The sequence below is a fragment of the Lissotriton helveticus genome, chromosome 6 (genome assembly GCF_964261635.1).
Source record: "Lissotriton helveticus chromosome 6, aLisHel1.1, whole genome shotgun sequence".
NCBI lineage: Eukaryota > Metazoa > Chordata > Amphibia > Caudata > Salamandridae > Lissotriton > Lissotriton helveticus.
Genome location: NC_136067.1, coordinates 612,247,246 through 612,272,205, shown reverse-complemented (window position 1 = coordinate 612,272,205; position 24,960 = coordinate 612,247,246). Strand labels below are relative to the sequence as shown.

Below are 24,960 nucleotides of genomic sequence, written 5' to 3'. Positions count from 1 at the left end.
ATGCAACCCAACATTTACTGCCATATAACGAGCTGGCGTACCCTCCGGCGGGGCTTCTTCCCCTTCATACGATCCTCGCCTCTCTTTCTTAAACAGCGCTTTCAACCATTTAAAACACTTCATAATTATGCGCACAAAATTCAGCCTCGCTACTCTGTTTACTTCCTGATGACAATCCACCAATCCTGTCGCGGCTTTGCTAGCTTGGCCTATCACAGCGCGGTCTTTCTCCTGTTGGCCAATCACGTCGCGACCCTGTATGACGTGTTCGCTAGCTGGCCTATCACAGCGCGGTCTTTCTCCGGTCAGCCAATCACTGCGCGACACCACCTGACGTCTCTTTTCTCCGCTTCGCAGCAGCACCCCTCCTTTCTCAACTCGTCTCCCGGTTATGCATGCGTCCCATTCATACACTGAAAAATGACTACTTCCGACCAAGCGGTCACTTCTCTCGACTGTACGTCCACAGTCTATCTGTAATTTTCAACACAACTGACGAGATGTCTATCGTCCCTCTGATAGGTTACTTACACACACAGTAACTTCCGACCAGCGTCCGTTACTCACGCACTCACTCTTACGTTCCCCCTATCTCGGTCTCTCGGGTGATCAATGGTACCTCATGACCCCCTTCACACTAGTTGACAATTACTCTGGGTGTCCGATACACCCGAACCACTTAAGCTCTCCTTGAACTTAAGATTTCCACCGGTTGCGCGCGCTCACAACCTGTTCCACAGTCACTCTACAAACATTCAACTCCGCCAGACATTACAACATAGATACAATACAAAAACACCGCAATCTAACACGCATAACCCTTTATACTCACTCTCGACCGATACTGCTGCTTTTTCTGTCTCACGTCATCCGGATCTTCATCTGCGGGCTGTTCTTCCGATCATCGATTTCTAGGGGCCTTGGGGTAAGCTAACCTGGCCTAGGTCACCGTCCTCAAGAAGGCAACCATCCTCTATAGCTACCAACTGAAAGGGCGAGATTTTGATCGATACCTTATATCTATTGATCCAAACCTCGATCTGGTCGACTGAACCTTTATTGCCTGTCTTGGAAGGAAACAGTACACCTATCTGCAAATTAGTTCACCCAAGAAAGGACTCTACTCTCAAAGATCACGGACAACTTCTAGGTTTCAAAAGTTTATTGTAAAGATATAATGAGCTGCAAATACAAGCATCTCAGAATGAGATTCACGAGGTACACAGGTCCAATTACATACATGTGCTCTCGAAAAGCCCTCAGACGAGCAACAGAAATCACTAACACAAGTTCTAAAAATAGCAAAGCTATCAGCATAGACGCATATCTCTCCTTCATTTAGGTTGGAGTAAAACAAACACAGGTTAGGCGTCCCTACCCTGTTCTAGATGGTATCCCTACTTAACCAAATCCCAACCTAACAAAGGTGTCAGCAATGAATGACCCCCAAGGGAAGTCACCCACTCTAAGTCTCTTGGTGAAAACCTAAAGTTCTCCAGTCATGACCCCTCACTGCCTACCCATCCGCTCTCTAAAGGGTCCTCAGGTCTCTGCTCTAACTCCACCCAGGGGTGCTGTCCCTAATACAAAACAGTCAACAACATTTGAGACGCCCCTTGCGAAACGCCTCTCACGTGGTGCAACTCCAGGCTTTTTCCATGATGCTTTGTATTGGGCCTCAGACGTTAGAGTTGACCTTGCTTCTCAGTCTCTTCTCCGGCCCGCTGATACCCCTTAAACATTCCAGAACCCTCCTCCATGTCTGGGCCGTCTACTGAACAGGCCTCTATTCATTCACTTATAATTGGATCCCCCCTTTCCTGTTGCAGACAGATATCTGCCGCCAAGAACCCAACTCTCATAGACTTCTAAAAAGGCTTGCAACATTTCTCAGCCCAGACATGTACGTGTAAATCAATGCTAAAACATTTCAGGCCTACAATATTTCACATTATGATTATAGCATTCAATTTCTTCATTTAATTAAAGCATGTTAAAACTCTTATTCTATTATTTAGAAAACATTACTCTAAATCATGGCCCATTAATGCAATGACCAAAAACGTTAAACAATCTGTGTCGTGAAAAGAAACACCTTCCCTTTTAGCTCCAGCTCTGGCCCTGAGGCCTACCACGTTCTGCGTTTTACCACAGACCATCTTATATGTTAACAGCTACACGACATAGATTCAAAATAATCACGTCTAATAAAATCATATAATGTCACACATTTCTGTATTAATTCCACTTCTACTTAAATCTCTATATTAGCTATACATTTAGAATATAATTTCAGATACTATTAGCACTCATGGCATTTCTCTTCATGAATTATGCTCTCTATAGGTAAGTGTGATGTACTCATATATTTATCTCAGTTTGCGCTCTCTCAATATGGACCTTCAGGGTCCACTAAGAAAAGTAGAATCAGGTGATCGAATTATGAGTCCCTAAGAAATTATGGAGTTTTTCATGAACTTTCAGCAAGAGAGTTCAGCTGCTTTTAGTAGCCACAATCTCAGAGCAAAAGGAAACAGGTGCACAATGTTCCTGTAGAGCTCATAATTTCAATGGGGCTGGTAACTGGCCTTTCTAGGTCCATCAGAAAGAAAGTGGCCACTCACAAGAAGGGCCATTTTTGGTTCCGTTTACTTCACATTTGTTTTTACATGTTCTCACTATTGTTATTACTTCTAGTGGGGATTTATTGATGCCACTGTAGTGGGGAACATTCTGACACAATGACGCCACACAGACACGCCTGCACACTCGCACGCACACACCCACACATACACACATGGGTTCCACTGGTTGACACTTATCGAAAAGAATTTTGAACAGCATATAATCTAGGATTTTAGTTTTAAGTCAGAAATGTATTCAGTATAGGTTTATTCATAGTTTCAGAACATTTTCAAGTAATCGTGAACATCTGCACAAGTCATACATCTACATCATTATTACTTAACAATACTCCCGTTCAGGTGGTCCGCAGGACAGGCAAATGCAATTGTGATTAAATGGTCATGAAACATTTATTATTTTTCTATACCAGAAAAACATTTTCCCTGGTAGAGAAATCCCTGAAAAAATGTCCAGTTACTTAACGCTGTGCATCAGATTCTGCCATTTCCGTATGTTGATGGATTTGTTTATAGACCTAAGTTGAACCTATCAGCACAAAGTATATATGAAACACACTTTTAATCATTGAGTAATCATTGAACTCATATACAGTGCAAGGTGTCACTGTGATCCTATTTTACTGCCCATAAATAACCAGAAAATATAGCTTACCTGGGAGCAATAACTCTAATGAGTACAGGATGGTATCCATCTTCCAGTGTCAGTAGTTGAGGCAGGGACCGAGATCATTGGTCAGGCTATTCCAGTTTATAATGAATTAGCCTCTTCTCCTAGGCATGTCTTAGCCTGTCGTTTTTTCCATTATTCTGTCCAGTACCCCTCTACTACCTATTACTTTTGTTTGTATACACATCTGACTCCTCAATTCCGGGATTCATTTATTTTCTCTCCGTTTATATCCACGATCAAGCTTTTCATGTATATTTAAAACAATTACATTAAATAATGTATTGAATCTCGAAATGTCATTTTCGCTGCAAATCAGTATAATCCGTTTTGATATTTGCATCGCAAAGACAAAAGTGCAAATGCAATCATACAATAAAGAAAATGAACATTAGAAATTTGATAATATAAATGTGCTACTTCCATATTAAATGTTTCTGACTACTTCGTGTCAGGTAGTACAATGTGTTTATTTAAAAAATATATATACAGGGAGAAACAGAATGCAGTCGTGTAAAAATGCTCCATTTATTAGAACCAAGGGGCCTATTTATAAAAAAGTCATGCAGTGCATCCCAAGTCACCTTGCTGCGCTGCATTGTGTGACAGGGAAACGGCAGGATTGCACCGCATTTAAGGCAGCATGGCGCATCCCTGCTTTTTCCCCTGCGCTGGCCCCCTTTTGGCAGCCTACCACCAACGCAGGCACCCTTACAACAGGGCCGGACTGAGAACCAAAACCGGCCCTGGCAAAGTGCTCGGCCGGCCCCCCCACCCACAGGGGGGGGTTGGGGATGCGACCACGCTCGTTGCCAGGGCCGGTTTTCGGCTGATTTTGTTACAACGCTGCAAAAACGGCCCTGTAACAAAAACGGCCCCCAGGGGTCCAAAACCGGCCCCCGCCCTTGAGGCGCACCGGGGGATTGCCCGGTGCCCGCAATGGCCAGTCCGGGCCTGCCTTACAACCTGCTGCAAGGGTGACTGCGTTGTATGCAGGATTGTTTTTGTGCAGGAAGGCATACCTTCCTGCACAAAGACAATCCTGAGAGACATATTCCTCTTTCTATGTGTGCTGCACACATAGAAAGAGGTAGTAACAAGAAGAAATAAAGATATTTCTACTGTTGCGCTTCTCCTGGGAAGGTGCATCTTTTTGGCACATTCCCAGGTCTACCCGTTCTGGTAAATCAGGGAATGCATCAAAAATCATGTGAGCTGCATCGGAGCACCGAACCAACATCAATGGAACACCTCACTTTTGCAGAGTAAGGCAATGCAGCGATTTATACTGTGTTGCTTTACTCTAGATTTATGGAGCCACTCACGTCAATGCAAAGTGGCCTTGTGTGGCTTCATCAATCTAAATTAAGATTTGCGTCGCACATGTACCAAGTTGCGTGGTGGAAACGGGACGCAAACCACTCGTAAATAGGTCCCCAAGTGTATGTTTTATTGCAAGCTTTTGACAACACAGAAACCTTCATGGAGTTATGAGGAAACCTCTTTGGTCATGAACGCCAGCAACCAGCATATGCTTTACACCAATAAAGTTTAGTCTGACGAACACGATATTGCCCTTTGAGTCAACTACAAACGCCAATTTATTTGTTCCCACAGGGCCATAATTATACATTTACATCTGCCTTTTATTACGCATGATGCACTCAAGGCAATGGCCCAAGTTACTGCTTAAGTCTCTTCACAGGCCTGCAGCTGTGCTCTGGGACAATAAAGGAGTCTCTGTCCCAAAGGGCAGTGCAAGGGTCACCCACCTCACAGAGTTGAGACAACTGCTATGTAAGAATGTGCAACGGTTCTCGGTGGCTTGAGCATTGCAAGGCATAGTCCATCTGCAAAGTATGAGATACAATGCTTTGAATATTTCCGTCCCAGGAATTTAACGAGTGCTGTCAGCTTGCATACAGATAATGGAAGCTTCAGCTCATGGTATCTGTTCTTTTATTCCTAAATTCGTTGATTAAAGAGGACTCTACAGAAAGACGACTCAATTATATTCTCATTGCGCTAGTGAGAATGAAAAGAGCAAACCGCTACAAAACGCCATGAGAGACATTCCTTCTAATCATCTGGTTTTTAGAGGAAAATTGCTTTCACAACAATCCAAGCCACTTGTCTGAATATTTTGTGTAGCATATTAGCATTGCACTTAATATTTTGCTAGTGTGCGTGCATCCTTACTTTTGTTAATATATTTAACATATTTATACATGTTATGGACATTTGGGCGATTGTCACAGTCTTCCTGAGTGTCAGTCTCTGATTTTAAAGATGCTATATACAACTAGCAGTAGCTCACTACCAAATCTTCAAATAAACCTGGTATCTTTCCAGCCAAAACATCGCCTTAGCCTTTAGAGAACTTTATTCCAGCCACTGTAGTTGGTGGACGAATCAACAATATAACACAATTGGGGTCATTTTTTTGTTCAATTTCAAGGAAAAATCCCATTAAAATACCCCATCCCTCACCCACCACAAGTGCCATCAGCCAAATGTTTTTTTATGGTTCAAGCATCATAGGGCAGAGAGACTGATTGCCAATCCAAACACTAGTTTGCAGCGCCCATGTTTTCCAACTTAGTGCACTTTCCCTCTTGCCCAATCCAAAATGGAGGGAGCTGCTTAAAGCCAGGTCGGGGGAGTGCACAATCCAATGAGTGAGATGTATCCTCTTCAGAGTGAGACCCATTTTCCATCCAGGGTGTCAACCCTTTTTGGGTCTCACCTGCGAGAAATATTGTATGCTTCAAAGGGCTTGGAGCACACCAATTGCTTACCATTCGTTAGCTTCATTAGCACTATTTGCTGCCTCCTCATTGGGCAGCACGTTTATTTTTATTTATTTATTTATTTTGAAAGTGTTATATAGCGCGAACAAGATCTTTGCAGATATCAGAGCGCTTTACAGGACACGGGGGTGATAGAGTCATAGAATGTAATAGTTGAGGTAGTTAGGTACAAGGTGCATAGTTACATAGGTAGGTCAAAAAAAACAAGAGGTAGGTCACAGGTGAGGTAGTGTCTGTACAAGGTGCATAGTCAAACAGTTGCGCCAATAATATAAAAGTACAAAAATAAGCATATACTTTTTTAAGCGTGCTTAAAATGTTTTTCTGGAGATAACATAAAGGTGGGCATAGTTGAGGTAGGTGAGTGCAGGATGTATAGTCACACAGGTACATCAGTAGTACAAGAGTAGGGATATTTGAGGTGGTGTAGGTACAGTGTGCAAGGTCAGACAGGTGCGTCAACAATATAACAATATACAAAGAGGGAACGTATACAATCAAATAAGTCATAATACAAGTAGTACAAGTAGACCAAGGGGTCAGGCAGGTATTACGGAGCGGATTTATGAGAAATACAAAATAATAGATCATGTGTATTTAGCCATGAGGATCGCTTTTACTTCTTTCTTAAACAGTTTGTTGGAGGAGATGAGCCTGGTTTCAAGAGGGAGTGAGTTCCAGATCCTGGGTGCCATTCCTGAAAAGGAGCGTTTATAGGTTTTTTCCTTCCGGAATCTTCGAGGCTTCAGTAGAAGATTGTTTGTGCTTCTAGTAGTTCTAGAGCCACCCGAAATTGTCAGCTTTTGAGTGAGGTAGGCGGGTGAGTTCATGTGTACAGCCTTGTGAGTCATGCAGGCGATTTTCAGATGTATTCTGGCTTCAAAAGGTAGCCAGTTCAGGGATTTAAAGTCAGGGGAAATATGCGAGTGTTTTTTTGATCCAGTGATGAGTCTCTCTGCAGCGTTAAGGGACGCTCTTAGGGGTGCCGTTGTAGTTAGGGGGAGCCCGCAGAGGGCGGTGCTACCGTATTCTATGTGAGGAATGACAATAGATTGTACTGCAGTTTGGAAGTCTTTGGCTGGAAGGAAGGGTTTAAGTTTTCTCAAGGTATTGATTTGGAAGTTTGCTCCTTTGGTTGCCTTGCTGATGTGCTGCTGCATGTTGAGATTGGCGTCAAGTGTTATGCCTAAAGATTTTGCTGAGTCTACGACGGTAGGTTGTACATTTAGAGCCGTTAAGTGCTTAAGCCATGTTTGAGCCATAGAGATTTTTGCGGGAGGTGAGAGCAGGAGGAACTCAGTCTTCAGGGCATTGAGTTTGAGGTGATTCTCGGCAAGCCAGGATTGGGTGTTTCTGATCGTGGTGTTCAGAAGCATGATGTCCTTGGGAGATTGTATTTTGAGATAAAGTTGGGTGTCGTCGGCATACATGTGAAAGTGAACATTGGATGTCTGTAGCAAAGTAGTGAGAGGTTCCATCACTAGGTTGAACAGTGTTGGGGAGAGGGAGGATCCTTGAGGGACGCCTAGCGATACAGGTACCGGAGAGGACATCAGGTTGTTGCTTTTGAATCTTTGTGACCGGTTGTGTAGAAAGGAGGTGAACCACTTGAGAACAGTCCCTGATATGCCCATTCTTGTGTTTAACAGTTCGAGTAAGTTCTCATGTTTAACTGTGTCGAATGCTGGGGAGAGATCCAGAAGGATGAGGAGGCAGGTATCGTTTTGGTCTAGGATTTGGAGGGCGTCGTCCACTATGTGAGTCATGGCAGTTTCGGTACTGTGCCCTGCACGGAAGCCTGATTGATGAGCGTTGAGGAGATCAAACTTGTCTATGTGTTTAGTCAGTTGTAGCTGTACGCATTTTTCCAACAGTTTAGCGAGGGTGGGAATATTTGTGATAGGGCCGTAATTGTTTAGATCAGTGGGGTCTGCTGTTGTTTTTTTTAGTAGAGGTGTGACTTGTCCGACTTTGAGGGCGTCAGGGATGGATCCTTGTTGAAGAGAGCTATTGATAATTTTAGTCCAGAGCGGGAGGAGCAAAGGGGTAAAGTCTTTTACAGCGTTTGCAGGAAGGGGGTCAGTGAGGTGATTGGATGGTTTCAGGGTGCTGAGCAATCTGCCAATTTCTTCTTCGGAGTAGGTGCCAAAGGATGACCATGTAGCATTGTTCTTTGGTTCAGGCGCTGCTGTGTGTTGGGGGTTGGAGTAAAGGATTGCGTCATTGAGGAGATCGCTTCTTATGTTGTCGTTTTTTTGGTTAAAGAAAGCAGAGAAGTCTTCACAGGAAGGTGTAACGCCCATGGTGCTGAGTGTCTGGGGTTGTTCTTTGGATTGTGTTCTGATTAACTCAAACAATTTCCTTGGGCGGTTTTTTGCTTGGGCGAGCTGGAGGCTGAAGAAATCTCTTTTTGAGCGTTTTATTTTCCTGAAGTAGGCGTTTCTCTGTTTCTTCAGGCTTTTTAGGTGCAGTGCAGAGGGGGCTGACCTCCAAGTGCGCTCTGCCATTCGCATGGCCCGTCTATCCTCATTGAGGCTCCCGTCATACCATGGGTTGGAGATCTTGGACGAAGCTCTTTTCAGTTGCATGGGTGCAGCCTCATTGATTATTGTGGACATAGCATTTAGATAGTGGTCAGTCAGGAGTTGAACGTCCGTAGCGCCGGAAGGGGGAAGTAGGAGATTGCAGCTGTTAGACGGTAAGGAGTTTGGGTTGAGTTTCTTCATGTCCCTTTTCCAGACTTTGGGCTTAGAGGGTTGAACTAGGTTAAATTTAATTTTTTCATTGATAAGGAAGGAGACAATATGATGATCTGACCAGTCACAAGGTAGGATTGACTCAAGTTGAATAGCGTCCTCTTTGGAGATGATAAGGTCGAGGATAGAACCTTTCTCATGGGTCGGGCTATTGCATATTTGGGTGAGATCAAGGGCGTTGAGGAAGCTTTTGAGGCTATTTACCACTGTGTCACTGCTGTCGTTCCAATGGAGATTGTAGTCGCCAAGGAAAATTTGGGTGTTTTGCCGTCCTGAATTGGTTGATATTGTGTCCATGATTTGTTGACAGAAGGAGAGCTTGTCCCCAGGTGGGTGGTATATGATGTGTAGTGAGCATACCGGTTTGCTTTCGCTGATGACATCAAGGCAGAGGTATTCACAGGAAGTGAGAGAGGGGGCGGACGCTTTAATAACTGAGAGGTTGCTTCTGTAAATACAGGCAGTTCCACCGCCTGTCTTTTTGGTCCTGTCAAGTCTAATGATACAGTAGTTGGGGGGGACTAGGATATCCAAGATAGGTGTAGAAGAATCAGACAACCATGTTTCAGTCAGAATGGCTAGATCCGGTTTCAGAGACATGATGAGGTCGGCGACCCCCGCGGAATGTCTTTGGGCCGATCTGCAATTGAGAAGTATGCATTTGAGGCTAGGGGCGCAGAGGGTGGAGGAAGGTTCTATAGTGATGGGCACATTAGTGAGGTTGTTGGGGACGGCGCCTCTGTTGTTATCCTTTTGGTGCCTGAGGGGGTTAGAGATAATCGTTGGGATGGACAGGTGGTTGGTGGCTAGGTGATTTTGGGGTGCCGGGACGTAAGAGTGGAGAAGGGTGTGTGTGTCATGGTCTGAGATCGTATTGGTAGTGCGTCTTGGGCGATTGGTGGTATTGCGAGAGGGGATAGAGGTCCAGTGTGGGGAGAGTTGTGTGATAAGGCGAGTAGGAGGTGAGGAGGAAGTGTTGTTAGGTGTAAAGGGAGTATTACGATTGGTGGTAATGCGATTGCGATTGGTATTGCGATTGGTGGTATTGCGAGAGGGGATAGAGGTCCGGTGTGGGGAGTGTTGTGTGGTAAGGCAAGTAGGAGGCGCGGGGGAAGTGTTATTAGGTGTAAAGGTGGTGGTGGGAGAGGGGTGTCTGGGGTATGTGATGAGCAACTCTTTGATGGAGTGTAGTTCTTCTTTCATTTGGAGGAGGGTGGACATAATCATGTCCAGCGTGGTGTTGGGCGCGGAGTTGGGGAGGGGTACTGGAGGTGAACAGGCGAATAAGTTGCTGGAGACGGGGGGGAATCGGGGTGAGGAGGTGGAGCTGGTGAAGGGGTTGGAGGTGTTAGAGAGAGGATAGGTGTTAGGGTTGGTGTTGGCGTTATTGGGAGGGGCATCAGTGCTGGGGGGAAGGGTAAATGGGGGCGGTGTGGAGGCTGGCCGTTGCGGGGGAGGAGGTGGGATAGTGGGGAGTGAGAGTGGGGGGTGAGAGGTTGAAGGAGGGGTGAAGGCTAGGCGTGACGGGAGTGCTAAGTGTGGTGGGGGAGATAGGCAGAGAGAGAGTCATGTTGTGTGGGGTGCAGTTGGGGGAGGAGGGGTGTTCTGAGAAGATTGGTGTGGAGGACGGGACGGGAGTGCAAAGTGTGGGGGGGATATGGGAAGCTGAGTGGAGGTACGAGGGTTGGTAGGCGGGATGGGGGAGCGGGGAGCGGGTGGTGTATGAGGGGGCGAGATCTCTGTCTGAGATTGAGGGGTGGGGAGGGGTAGCTGCAGCAGGTGGGTAATTGTCTATGGTGCTGGGTGTGAAGGTGAGGTGAGTGTCGTTCTGGTGCTGAACTGGGTTAGGAGGGATAAGGGTGCCATCAGGGGTGGTAGGACTGGAGGTGATATGAGTGTAAGTCCGAGGATTGGATAGGTGCTCTTTTAAAGTGGGAAACAGGTTGTCAAGTAGTTCCAGGTTCCTGCCTGTCGATTGAATTAGGACAATCCCGTTATTGTAAATAGTGATGGTGGTTCTGCCTGGGAAGCACGTTCCGGCTTCATTTCTTCTATTGTGTGGAGCATGGACCAATTATTGATTGCTTCGTCTTGATTAGTGCCTTCCCGCTGCTTGTGCTGTAATTGAAGTGCTATTTTAATTTGTCTTAATTCATCATGTTATGTTGCTTCTTCCCTACCACCTCACCCTGTTGTTCATGTTGCTTTTAAAACCCCTCCTGCCCCCTGCTGTCCATGCTTGTTTGCAAACCCCCTCCCTCCCCACCCATTGTCCATGTTGCTTTTTACCACCCTGCCTCCCTGTCATTCATGCTGCTTTTAAGCCCTCTCCCTTCCAAATGTCTGTGTTTCTTTCAACCTCCCTGCCCCGTTGTCCATTATGATTCTTCTCCCCCTGTCCATGTTCCTTTCAACCCTCACTCCATTGTTCATGTTCCTCTTAATGCCCCCTCCCCTCCCGTGTTCGTGTTGCTTCTATCTTCCATCCCTAATCATGTTGCTTTTAACTCCCTCCCCTCCCTTGTTCATGTTGCTTTTAACCTCTCCCATCACCACCCACCATAACAAAAAAGCAATATGACACACTGGCCGCGTCCTGGCACTATTTTTGATCATCTCTTTAACCACTACTCTCCCTCCTGTTCGAGTTGCCCATTCCCTCCCCTTCCCTTCTGCTATCTGCATTGCCCACCTCATCAGAAAAAAAAGTGATATGATGAAGCGATTGCTGGCCATGCAATAGCACTTTTTTGTCAACTTTAGCCATACTGCACGGCAGCCGAGCTGCTACACAACATAGCTAAAAGACTTGAGCAAAGCCACTAGCCATTGCAGAGTGAGACCTATTGGTTTTACCAATGCTTGTTACTTTGGTCGTTCTCAATCTGCTTGGGATTGAACAAATATTCATTTCAATTTCTCTTGAAAGCATCACCTTGAAATAATCAGAAAATAAGATAACGTGTTTGACCTTTTAGAGACGCTGGCTCATTCTACAGAATATTTTGGTGTTGAATTAACGTTATTGATTTGTGTCAAGTACCTGAAGTTGAGCTAATTATGTTTTTGATGAAAACGGTCATTTTCGTGTGGTTTATTAACCTGAACCTAGAGTGCATAAAATGGAACAGACTGGTAAACCGAATATCCTGCAACTTCAAAAAATCTGTAGATACCAAATGAAAATGATAAATGTTTGTACGTTTTCTTGACAGTGCCTATACCATCTGTTCGAAACATGAACCTGTATGACGTCGGCACCACAACAATGCGCGTGAAGTGGGAGGCCGCTGCCGGGGCGACTGGGTACCAGTTACTATATGAGCCCGTTAATGCAACTATCCCAACGACAGAAAAGGAGGTGAACAATATGAAGCATGCACTTCAGAAAGTTTAAAAGCAATGTTTACATTATGCGTTGCGAGTCCTTGAGTCTGAAACCTTTCAATTTCTGGTTGTACTAAAATAACGAACCAGTACTAAAGCTCTTGTATTGAGTCATACTTGACAGAGGAAACACGGTCTGGAGCCATTATGTGAACAATTGTTGCTAACTGCTATGTCTACATTTGTCAGGCAGATTTGCACATGTTGTTTTCATATTGGTATATGCTGACACTAATACAACATTAACGTAGCCAGTAAGCACCAGTAAGCGCAAGGTGGGAGGAATTTAGTGTTTCTGATATGCCATCGATTTTAATTGTTAAGTTAGAGCAGGAACTGCCTTTCCAATTAAACATGTGACCTTTGACCTCTGAGAACAAGTGGCAATTCCCTTTAGTCTTGGCATAGCTGTAAATGTAGTCTGTGTTTGAGTGTGTAATAGAGGCGTGATTTGAAAAGTTATTTTAGGCACACTGGAGGAAAAGTAAATGATATGAAAATCTGTTATCACCAAACTTATAGCTGCAACTGTGAGTGCAAACGCCTATAAATCAGACACCATTTTTTGCATTTTATCTGCAGCGGCAATTGATGAGCTGTAATTGATTCTCCACAGTAGTGACTTTAAGTGCGTAGTGTCTGCAGAATCATTAGTTGTCGTCAGCTTAGTAAAAAACAGTAGATTATTAGTCCAATCGAAAATTATTATTTTGTATGGTTTTAATATAGCTCTAATGCCTGCTGCCAAGTTTTATACTGGTTGTTCAAGGCCCTGAAAGTTATAGGCTTGAGCAGCAATCAAATATTGCCCAACAGTCGCTGGCATACAACCGGTTGGAGCTCGAGGCAGAACATTCCTCCCCTGAAGTTAGAATGTTCTAAATTAAAAAGGGAAAATCAGAAAGATAAACATTGGAATTTTAGAGCAGATGGCTAATAACAGCTATTATTAGCCTGAGCCACTTCATTGTGGTATTCTGTAGACAAAATACTTCACAAATAGATCAATAAAAAGACATAAACGAATTAAATATTTGTCCATTTTGTCAGTCATGATGCAAAAATTGACACAGCCTTGAGGCACGTTTAAGCACTTGTGATGAATCGGAGACTGAAACGTTGTAAGTAATTACTTACCTAAAATGGCTTGCTTTTCTACCCCACAGATGCGTGTTGATGCTTCGGTGACTAATGTAAGGCTGGAAGATTTAATACCCAACACAGAATACACAGTGACACTATATGCTACCTTTGATGAACTCACTAGCGACCCTCTCACTGCTCAGGAAGTCACATGTAAGTTTTAAGGCATATATGTTGTTATACAGTTCAACTACGGATTGGAAGCTCAAATGTTGAGAGACTCTTATCATCAGTTTTGCTGCGCGCGATTGGATCCGAAGATGTGTTGCTAACACACGGCAGTTATACAACGTGAGAATCTGAGTCAACCTAGTGTCATGTGGCCCTCAGTGTATTTATATGTTCTGCTGCTCTTAGATGGATAAGCCTGTTTAAAATATTGCTAGTTTATTTTTAAATGGTCAGAAATAATGGATTCAGATGTAAGAAAGCAGACATCTGTGTCAAAATCTTGATGGTTGCAATGGCTTCAGGCAGGCATGTGCCTTGGCATGCATGCAGTGCCTGCATATTTTACAGTTACTCCATCAGCAGATGGCTTTCATGAGGCAGTCCCCCAACCCCACAACCTCTCTCCACTCCTCTCTATCCTACACTAGTTGATCGCATTAAGCATTTACTTACGGAGACATATTTTTCGAATCATATCAGGAGGCAAGAGGGTAGAGAGCCAATGTGACTACATCTGTGGGAAGTTATTTGCAGTGCTATTGTTCGTACCCATCACATGCTGTCAATTAGAGGCAGCATCCAGTGACTGGATCAAAGTGAAATGTTTTACAATAGGGGGAGAAAGACAGCGGATATGACAATATTGTTAAAATAGAAGATTAATCTGTAAGCACTAACACATGCCAAAAAGTTCCCCGCGATTGCTGTCTGCTCTCAAGATGTACTTCCTCAGCGTTTCGCCACTGAGACAAACTGTTTGAGCATAATATATCATCAGAAGTCTCCACACATGGCCAAGTGTTTTAATACCATCCGAAATCTTAGTGTACACTTGAAATACTGTGAACAAAACTCATATTTATAATCCTTATTTTCATTGATGTCCTTTAATCTGCTGAATACTAGGCAGGAGGCTGAGCAGGAGGAGGAACAAGCACACATGTTTTTTTTTTTTTTTTTTGCGTGACTTGCTCTGAGAATTAACATTACCTTGATTTTTTTTTTTTTACCCAAAGTGCCACTGGGCGGAGCTGGAAACCTAAGAATTAGAGATGTTACCCACAGCAGCATGAGAGTTTTGTGGGATGCTGCCCCAGGAAATGTTCGAAAATACATTGTGAAGTACAAAACTGATGAAGAAACGGACTTCAAAGAGGTATAGTATAGCAGGACAAAACTGAATTTAATTCCTCCTAAGGTTTCATGGAATGGTTTAAATTAGAATTTTTCTGAGTAGTTTGTTAAGCATTTGGTCAACATGAACGTATGAAATAACTCCTTGCAGAGGACTCAATTTGTAGATAAAAATCACAAGCTTAAGAAAAATAGGATTCTGGAAAAAACATCATAGTGAAATTATGACGGTATGCAGAGACATTTTCGGAGAAAAAACCACAGGATTTCCAGTTTAATAATGTTTTGTTTTCAAAAACATCACAAGCCATTTCTCAACCGAATATAAGGCATCATTTTGGTGCTGGATGGTCAGACCACCGCCTGCCGATAGGTAGGCAGCTGTCCACCCGCCCAATTAGGATTCGACCGCAGTGGTGGTGGTCAAAAGTGCTTTTTTCTACTGCGGCTTGTGCTGCGGCCCAGGAAAAGGGCCGCATCACAAGCCACAGTAGAATAAAGCACTTTGTGCACATCTATTCATCGTGTGCCAGGGACCATTTGGTGCCTTTCACATGGTGCATGGATGTGTGGGGGTCACTACATAGCATTAGTCCACAGTGGGCCCTGTTTGGAGCCTCCAAAGTCAATTTCCGTCTGCCTTTTCATGGCGGTCGGACGACCATGAAAAGGCAGTCAGAAAAGGACATCGTAATCCCTGCAGTGGTAGCTGCCAGGCACCGCTGCAATGTTAGGGATATGACATCTGCAGTCCTACCCCCTGCTTTGAAATGCAGCGGTTGGATGGATGGTCTGTCTGTCCAGCGGACCGCCACCGATGGGCTTTCGGTGGCAGTCTGCCTTACATTGTAATCGGGCCCATAGTGTCTCCCCTCACCCTTTGACTGATCTATGGCAGTTGATGCTGTACTAAGACACTAACAAAAATAGTGCACATAGAAGAATTTGATTAAGTAATACATGCGAAGGACTTGAAAAGCAGCTTGCTGAGCAGATGGTAGCTCGATGTCAGGTGCAGGTGGCAAAGCCATAAAGTGGATCCTCTAAGCATTGTTGCACTAGAGACCATCCCAATGTCATGCTCCAACTTTACCTTTCCCATCGCCGCTGTGGAATGATATTGTTTCTCTACCTCAATTTTATGGAAGTTGCAACCTGTGAAACATCTCCATGGTTTTACTTTAATGGCAGCCATGCTACCACTGTGATTTCTGCTACTACAAGCAGCTGTTCCTTTTACCAGTTAGGCTACTGGCAGCCACCTGGGTGCCGTTCTAGTGGCAGGCAGCGTACATAGAGAGGCCATCCACAAGCATATGAGCACAGATGCACTGTTGCAGACACACAAGTAGTTACTGAACAGGTAGCAATGCTACTGTCTCGGGACTAGTCTACACAGCCTTTTCTCTAAGAGGGAATTGTGGTAATGAGGATCCCACAAATTAGCCTGCACCGAAGGTGGACAGGCTAATTTGCAAAAACATAGTACTGAGGACCCTGCTTCATGAAAGATTGCCATAACTAATCCCAGAAGATTTAAAGGCTCCCAGAATTTGAAAGGGGTCTCTGATGGCATTCGAGCATGTTAACATTTAGTGCAGGTTTTGACATACTCCTCCTCGATCCTCTAGAGATTGTGGTCTCACTCTAAATGCTACATGCCATAGTTGTTCTACAGAGCAGACATGTTGCTAAGCCAAGGTTCTTTGTGTTAGATATAGTCCCAGCTGACGTTAGACCTTAAGGTTGTGGATTTCATTGTAGATTTGTTTTCCTCACTAGTACTTTGTTAATGCTGTTTCTCAGGTTGAAGTCGACGGAAGGACAACAAGCACGGTACTAAGAGATCTCTTCTCTCAAACTGTGTATGATATCAATCTTTTAGCGGTATATGATGAAGGCGTATCTCCACCAAGGATCGGGCAAGCTACCACAGGTGCGTTTTCAAAACAGATGGTGTATTTACATGCATAAAGAGTTAATCATTCTCAAAATTGTCTATCAGATTATGATTGGAGAGCTGGCATACATCGTTTTTTATAGAACCTTAAGAAATATTATACTTTGCATTCGGAGGATATAAGGATTGAATAGCCCCTTAGGGGACTTCGGTCTGCTTTTGGAGTGGTAACAAAATAATAATACGAACAAGTATTAACTGTACACTGCATGCTTGATTTGTATTTATAACATACTTTCCCTATTCTCTCTAATGTCTCGTTTGACATTTCCTATTTTTCACTTGGACTGTTTTTTAGCTGATTTATGATCTCATTTAGAGTTTGACAGAGTGGGAGTCATGCCAATAATCACGGTCACTCACCTCATTTGGAGTTGAGTGAAGCACAGTGTTGCTGACAGTAGAGCCTCAGCTGGCCCCTCTGTTGGAAACCTGTGACCTAATGGTCTGTTTGCCACAGGGCCATCAGGCCACATTGTCTTTCACTTCACCCGATGTTGCATGGGGACACAGTCACTAGATTTTCCTGCCTGGGACCGCCATATGAGATAATTCCTTGAACACCAGGTCCATTGATTTTATTTTATTAAAAAAGAACCCCCAATGTGGGAGTTTATTCTCTGAAGACAAAAAAAGCATTCCAAGCAGGTGCAACTAACATGGAATCTGTTAGGTAAACCTTTTCATGCTGCTGTGCAACTACAACAGTTGCTGATGCTGTGAAGGCTGAGAGAATATCAATGGCAGGAGTGGATCTCAATAGGGTGGCTGATCCTGTGGCAGAGCCACATGCACGGTCAAACTCACTCTAAACCCCATGTGCGACGAGAAGAACAGAGCAATTGTGATTGGACCTATGTCCTAAATGAACAATAATGTAATCATAAAATGTGAAACTGTGCAATAAAGTAAATATCCAGAACCAAACTCAGAAATACATATGTACAATATAAACTCAATTTATGGAAGATACATCATTGCAATAAATCCATAGATAAGTGACAGATCACTCTTAAAATGTTGATGGACAGAGAAATCTTTTTTTACAAATGCCTCAGCAGGGTTTGTTTGGACCAACAGAGTACAGATCGTAGGAACATTATTTGATAATGCCTGGGGTAGTGATGGAAAATGGATTATTAGTAGTGGCAGATACGCATTTACCACTGGAAATAAAGCCACTAACACAACATGGGGCTCAGAAAAGGTCTCAGAAAATGATTCCCATGCTCAACCCTTGGTAGCTTGGCTGCGAGCAGGCAGGCTTAACTTCAAAGACAGGTTATTAAAAACACTAAATAATTAAGACACAACACACAATAAAAATCTAACACCAATGTATAAAAATAGGACATATTTGTATCATTAGAAAGACACCAAAATGAAAAAAATCTACTGTGGGTAACCAGAGATATGAATTATTAAAGATCAAATACTTTCTAGTACTTAGACACCAATAGTGGCACTTTTGGACATTTGGTTGCCTCTGACAGGGATAAAGTCACACTTAGCAACTTTTCTGGAGGATTTCTTACCAGACATCGTGCAGCCTCCTCCAGCAGGCTGGATTCAGTAAGGAACTCCTTCCTGAAGTTCCTCTTGCAGGTCCAAAACACAATCCAAGGGTCTGGAATCTGTAAGATGGTCCTTGAAAGTTCGGGACTTCAGTTTCCACAATCTACTTGGACAAAACTACTTGTAGTACTCCAGGCTGAGGATTATTTGTGGGGATAGTCCAGGTGAGCTCTGTTAACCAGTGGCTTGTAGGGAGTCCACTCTTTAGTCCTTTTTGTTTTTGTCCTCATATCACCAGTGTTTGCAAAGCCGAGCCTTAATACCGGACCTCAGGCTACTTGCAATTAAACATCTAGTCTTGCTAGTCCAGTCCTTCCAGTTTCCTGGTTACTGGTTCCATGCAGGTGTAATCATAGGATGTCATCTTAGGCCCTTGTTGTTCCATACCAACTCACATAACCGTCCCAAACTGAGCTACGAGGATCTTCCTCGAGACCAGTATCCATTTTACATATGGTTTTAACTGCCTGGAGCTTGTTGACACCCTTTTGAAGTGGGTTTGATCCACAGGGCTGTAGTTTCAGATTGTACAGCAGGTGCAGGCAGTCAGAGTGCAGGGCCTGGTTGGTGCAAAAATCAAACTTTGAGCATGGACCTTTCTTCTTAAGGTTCAAGCAGGAGATCTGAGGTGGCACTGCCCCTCTCAGATACGTATTCAGTGTTCTCTGAGATCAAGCAGGAGGGCACTCCTGTCCAATGAGGTGCAGGGCAAAAACCCAGAGCATAACTACTTCCTCCAAAGTGAGGCACAAAGATCTCCCAAAAAGCACTATTTCTCCAAAATTCAATATGAAAGAATTTTCAGCAGGGAGAAGAGGTGGATAAACCCACCTCCAGGATGGCTAATCTCCAGAGTTTATCCCCCTAGCATCTGCTCCTTCCTTCTGTTAATCCTAGCATCTGGCAGGGTTCAAAGAGGAGAGTTGTAAATGAAATTGGTGACATCTGCCTGTCTCCTTCTTCCATTGAAGGAGATTGTTTACGACACCTTCCCCTGCTTTGGCATTTCTGTGTAGCAAAACCCTGCCCTCACAGAAGAGCTGGCTAACCCCAGGAGCTCTTTTGTCACCTCATCAAAAGAGCCTAGCAAATCCACTTAACTCTGACAGATCACTGGAAGGATGAATTTTGGCTTACAGACAAGAACGTCTTATAACTTCTTCTCTGTACATTGTATGAGAAATTTAACAGTACCATGTTGTTGGATTTATCAATACCATTTTAGGAAGTCCTTAAATGCCATTTTTATGATTTTCCTAGAAGGAATTATTAGGTAATAACTTCTTGCCATGTTAACCCTTGTGGCAGGGGATTTGCAATGGGAAAAATGACTTTTGCCTTTTTTCGAAAACCAGGGCTCAGACAAACCAAACCAAGGCTCATAAAAACATAAACTGCCATGCCCTATTATATACTAGGGACTTAATTATGTACTAGGGCCTTATAAGGGAGGTCATGCCAATCCTAGCGGATACTCTAACATATAGTGTACTCTAGTGTATGTTGGTGTTTTCACTGTATTCTAAGTATGCTGACAGCATAGCACTGGCCCTGGGACTGGTTAGGCAGAGCCCATTGTAAGTCAGACTATGTTATCACGAGTACCAGTCAGCAAAACAGTGGGGGTGCCCAGGGCACAGGATGACTTTGCAACAAATAAAGATATCTGGTTTTTTTAAAAGCCCTTCCCAAAATACGGGTGTCAGAACTCTGCTGGGATGGAATATCTTGGGTTTTTCGTCGTGTCTTTTACAGCTCCATTGTGAAGGGATTTATGAAAAAGACATGCTAATTTTGGTGATAGAAATTTGATTAGTGATATCAACTTTGACACCACAGAAAGGACCACCTTAAGAGGGACACATTGTGTTTTGTGAGTGCCAATAAGGAGATAGTTGTCATTATGAAGTCTGACTAAGGCTAAGGATTGAACAATCGTTTTAAATTCAGCTTCTGCGATATGTGATTTTACACTTCATAAGAGTTTGTATCATGTAATTGTTTGCTAAGGAATGAAAGTGTGAATGGAGATATCTGTCAGACATGGACATTTTTATGACATGAATTGTATGTAATTAATAATGCAGGGGCCTATACATTAAAAATATACATTATAAATATAACATTATTTGAGCCATGATTTAACTGTAATGACCAGAAGAGGAAATCAGCAATAACTCAATTTTAAGGAATATTTATTATGAGGTGATTGAAAGACACCAAGTACTGAATGTCTTTGAATGCCTTTGAGGTTCTGAAAACGTAGATATTAGAGTTAGAAGTTTTCAGACACAGTTCAGTGTATACGTGGCATGATATATTCAAATCCTGTAAAAAGCAGAGCTTAGTGGTTTCATGCAAAAGATTGGACATTGCTGGGAGAGAAGAGTGCATTAAGGTATTCCTTGTCTAACTGGAGAATGGTTGACTAGATTATTGCCTTGGTACCATGACCCCACTATGATACAAAAAATGAAAAAGAACAACTCACACCAAAAAAGGCTCAAAGTAGAGTCATAGCCTCAATAAAGCAACACAATCCTTTTTGCTATCGAAAATATATCTTTCTTTTCTTTATTCAAATACACAAAAAATCAATAGATTTTTAATATAATTGACATGGAAAACCATTTATTATAAGTCCATACCATTCATACTATTTGTACTGTTAGAAATGGGGTCTCTGGTTGGCAGAGGTTTGCCCCCTTTCAAAGTAGAGACCCCCAATCCTAGTCAGGGTAAGTGGCACAGTAAAGTTACCTGTGCTCAATCTCAGGTAGATTGGCTCAGAGCAGTCTGGCTAAACTAAAGAGGTGATGTGTAAAGTATTTGCGCACACACACAGTAACACAGTCATACACCACACAAGTACTCCACAGCAGTTTAGAAAAGTAACATTTATCCACCAACCTCCCAGGAACCTCTGCTCTTGACACCTTACAGGAACCTCTGCTCCGCACACCTCACCCTTGCTAAGAAACTACGCATCTGCCTCTCTGGAGGATGCTCCTTCTCCCGCCAAGTCCTGAAACACCCTCCCCCTCCCCATTTGCCCTTGTTGACCCACTTCAAGAGGGGACTCAAGACCTGGCTCTTCGAATTATACTTGCAGCAGGGTGCCTGGGTGACAAGCTGTGCAATATAAATACCGCTTGATTGAATGATTGATTGAAAAATAGCCAATATTTAAGTGATTAAACAAGACCAAAACAAAAAAAATCCAGCATATACAAATCAAAATATAAGCTCTTCAATATTGAATGCCGTTCTATCGCTTAGAAACACAATAGTCCCATTTGGGGCTATAGTGATGTGCTTGACGAAGTATAATCTGAAAGTTTGGGGCTGACCGTGAGGTGGGGTGGGCCGGCTACAGAGTCGTACAGACCTCGGTTACAGTACCTTGTAAACAATGTAAAAACAAAGATGTTGCAAGGCTGCACAGAGGTGAGGTATCGCAAAGGCTGATGTTATATCGGTTTCTTACTGTCGGTGATGGTCGGGACCAGTGTTGCACAACGGAGTTGGTGTGTTACTGAAGCAAATGAGGCATTGGTTCCTATAGGTGGTGAAGAGTTGTTGAGCTGGTGACACCCAGGACGTTGCAAGGCACAGGGGAGGTAAGGTGGCATTGGCTGCACAGCATTAGGGGATAGATGTATCAAGATTCCATTTTGCGATTTCTAAATAGCGATTTTTAAGGAATCGCTATTTAGAAATCGCAAAATGGAATTTATGTTGAAAATCGCAATTTTTTAGCGATTTCTTTGTCTTCCTTATTTGCGAATTTGCAATTTGCAAATTCACAATTAAGGAATAATTTCCCATGCATTCCTATGAGCCAGTAGGCCCATATGAATGATTGTGAAATATTTCTTAATTTGCGAATCGCAATTTGCGAATTCGCAAATTGAGAATAATTTCAAGGGTGCGTGGGTGTCTCAAAGAAACCCTGCTGCACCCCTGAAATTTACATGTGTGTGCATATGGCGCACATACATGCCCTATGGGCATGTATGTGCCTCACTTGCCACCTTCACAAATGCCAAATAGGGCATTTTTAAATGAAATCGCAAATTACCACCAACTACAAGTTGGTGGTAATTTGCGATTTCTTAACCTAAATTTGCAATTTCTAAAACCCACATACATCGCATTTAAGGAATCGCAAAATTTGCGATTCCTTAAATGCTCAAGCAAAATAAGGAATCGCAAATTTTTGCGATTCCTTATTTTGAGATTTTTTGATACATTTCAAAAAATGCAAAAAAGCATTTTGCGATTCGCTAAGGCCGAAATTCGCAGAATTTCGGCCTTTGCAAATCACAAAAGGTTTGATACATCTACCCCTAGGTTTTCTGGGTCGATGAAGTGTGAGAGTCAAGCCACGAGGCATCGACTTCGTGGTGTCGATGTCACACCATGGGTCTACAGGTGCTGTGGTGGAGTTAGAGCCAGGCTTCACCGACTTCAGTGACATGGTGCTCAAGACTCCCAGTGTGGTGGGTCTTCAGAGGCGCTGCAGCAGCGTCAGGGCCTGCATTGTCAGTTATTGCGTTTAGCAGGGACCATGGCTTGGTGTTGAAGTGCTGCGCCAGTTACAAAGAGGTGCTTGAAGATGATGTATGGATCTTTTTCTTTGTAGCACAGCAACTCACTTCCGAGGGCCCAGGAACTGGACTTGGCACCACTTGTCAGAGTAGGGCTCTCAGCAGAAAGGTCCAGGTGCTGCAGGTGAAGTGTTTGATGGCCCTGAGACTTCCAACAGGAGGCAAGCTCAACTCAAGCCATTCATCAACCTTAGAAAGCAGGATGCAGAGATCAAAGACCAGTTCTCTCACTCCCAAGACAAAAGCAGTAGGCAGCAGGCCAACACAGCAAAGCAAGCAGCAAAGTGCCAGTCCCTCCAGGCAGCACAACAGCTCTTCTTATTAACAGAATGTCCTAAGTCCAGAAGTGTTCTGGGTATATGGTGTATATGCCCAGTTTAGCTTTTGAAGTCGGTAGCCTTCAAATAAAGGTCTTTGTAGTGCACAAAATATTGCCCTTCCTGTCTCTGGCTCCAGAAATACCACAGGGTGGTAGGCAGCTTTTCATGAGGGGATGGGCACAGTTCTGTTCGACGAGCAAGTGTCAACTCCGCCCACCACTCTAGCTCAGGAAAACCCATCAGCCTGGTGATTGGCTATCATGATATGCAAGGTACACCTCAGCTCCCATTCTGTGCGACTGTCTAGAGTGAATTCACAAAGCTCAACTCTAATCCAACCCAGACATGTATTCTTGGGACAGGCAGAGGAACAGTAAGGTTGAAGTAAGAAACTGTCAACTTTCTAAAAGAGACAATTTCAGACCTGCAATTTAAAAACCAACTTCGCTAAAATATGTTTTTTAAATTATGAGCCCAGAGACACCAAACTCTAATTTTCTATCAGCTCCTTGGAAGATACACTTGTCAAGTGTTACAAGGTAGCTCAAATGCTAACCTATGGGAGCGACATGCCTTGCTGTAGTGGAAAACAGATTTAGCAATTTTTCACTACCAGGACATGTAAAACTCACAAGTACTTCTCCTACTTTTTAAATACATTGCATCCTGCCACGGGGCTACCTAAGGCCTGCTTTAGTGGTGCCTTACATGTAGTACAAGGGAAGGTTTGGGCCTGGCAAGTAGGTGCACTTGCCAGGTCGAAATTGTAGTTTAAAAAAACAGCGCACACAGGCTCTGCAGTGGCAGGCTTGAGACATGTTTGAAGGGCTGGTGGGTGGCACAATCAGCCCACTAGTAGCATTTGATTTACAGGCCCTGGGCACACACAGTGCACTGTACTACGGACTTCTTAGTAAATCAATAAGCCAATCATGGAGAAACCAAATGCAATTGCAATTTAGACAAAGAGCACATACACTGTAGTTCTGGTCAGCAGTTGTAAAGTACCTAAAGTCCTAAAACAAGCAAAAACGAAGTTCAGCACACAGTGAAAAACAGGAGACCAGAAGCAAAAAGACGGGGAAACCCTGCCAAAAGATGCCAGGTCTAACACATGCCATGATTAAAAGTTATATCCTCATGCAAACATTGTGCAACACCATATTTTTCACAAGAGAACCCAAATAAGTTGCTTCAATTTATATAAAATAGTTAAAAAGACATAGTAATTTACAAATAATACAAACTAACTATAGACTGTACTACCCTTTCACATTCACTGATGTTTTTTCAAAGGAGTTAGTTGACTTAGTTATCAAACACCAATGATAAGTCACTGAGAGCAAAGAGGCAAGAGTCACCACTATCATGATTGCATAGTTCATTGACAGTTAATTGAAGTATAGTTGTCTCAATGCTGCAGCCTATTCTGAGGCCATGCTGTAGTTCATGAAATAAGTCATTCTCTGAAATAAATTGCTTGAGGTGAGATGAACATGGTTTTCTATTGCTTTAGCCAAACAAGGTAGGCTCAAAACTGGACAAAGGTCTCCCATCACCAGCAGTCGCTGGCACAGATCGGGGGTGGAGGGTCAGCGGCAGGGGAGGGGGGCAGCAGGTTAAATTAAAAAAAATCTTTAACTTACCTGTTTGCTGCATCCTCCTGGCCGCTCCTGCTGGTCGCATATGTCCTCCTCCCGCCGGCAGGAACAGGAAGCAGCCTGGAAGCACCCAGGCTCCCCTGAGCCAATCGCAATGCTGCAATACAGTGTTCTAATTGGT

At 43.5% G+C, this 24,960-nt stretch overlaps 1 protein-coding gene across 6 annotated transcripts in view; it reads left to right on the top strand.

Moving 5' to 3' along the window:
* COL12A1 (collagen type XII alpha 1 chain) overlaps window positions 1-24,960 on the top strand; it is a 433,058-nt gene that overhangs the window by 180,903 nt on the left and 227,195 nt on the right. For all 6 annotated transcript variants that reach the window (XM_078648068.1, XM_078648070.1, XM_078648071.1 and 3 more), the window contains 4 exons: window positions 12,094-12,239; window positions 13,432-13,561; window positions 14,596-14,735; window positions 16,520-16,649. In XM_078648068.1, the coding sequence (XP_078504194.1) occupies window positions 12,094-12,239; window positions 13,432-13,561; window positions 14,596-14,735; window positions 16,520-16,649 (546 nt within the window). The remainder of the gene's footprint in view (window positions 1-12,093; window positions 12,240-13,431; window positions 13,562-14,595; window positions 14,736-16,519; window positions 16,650-24,960) is intronic.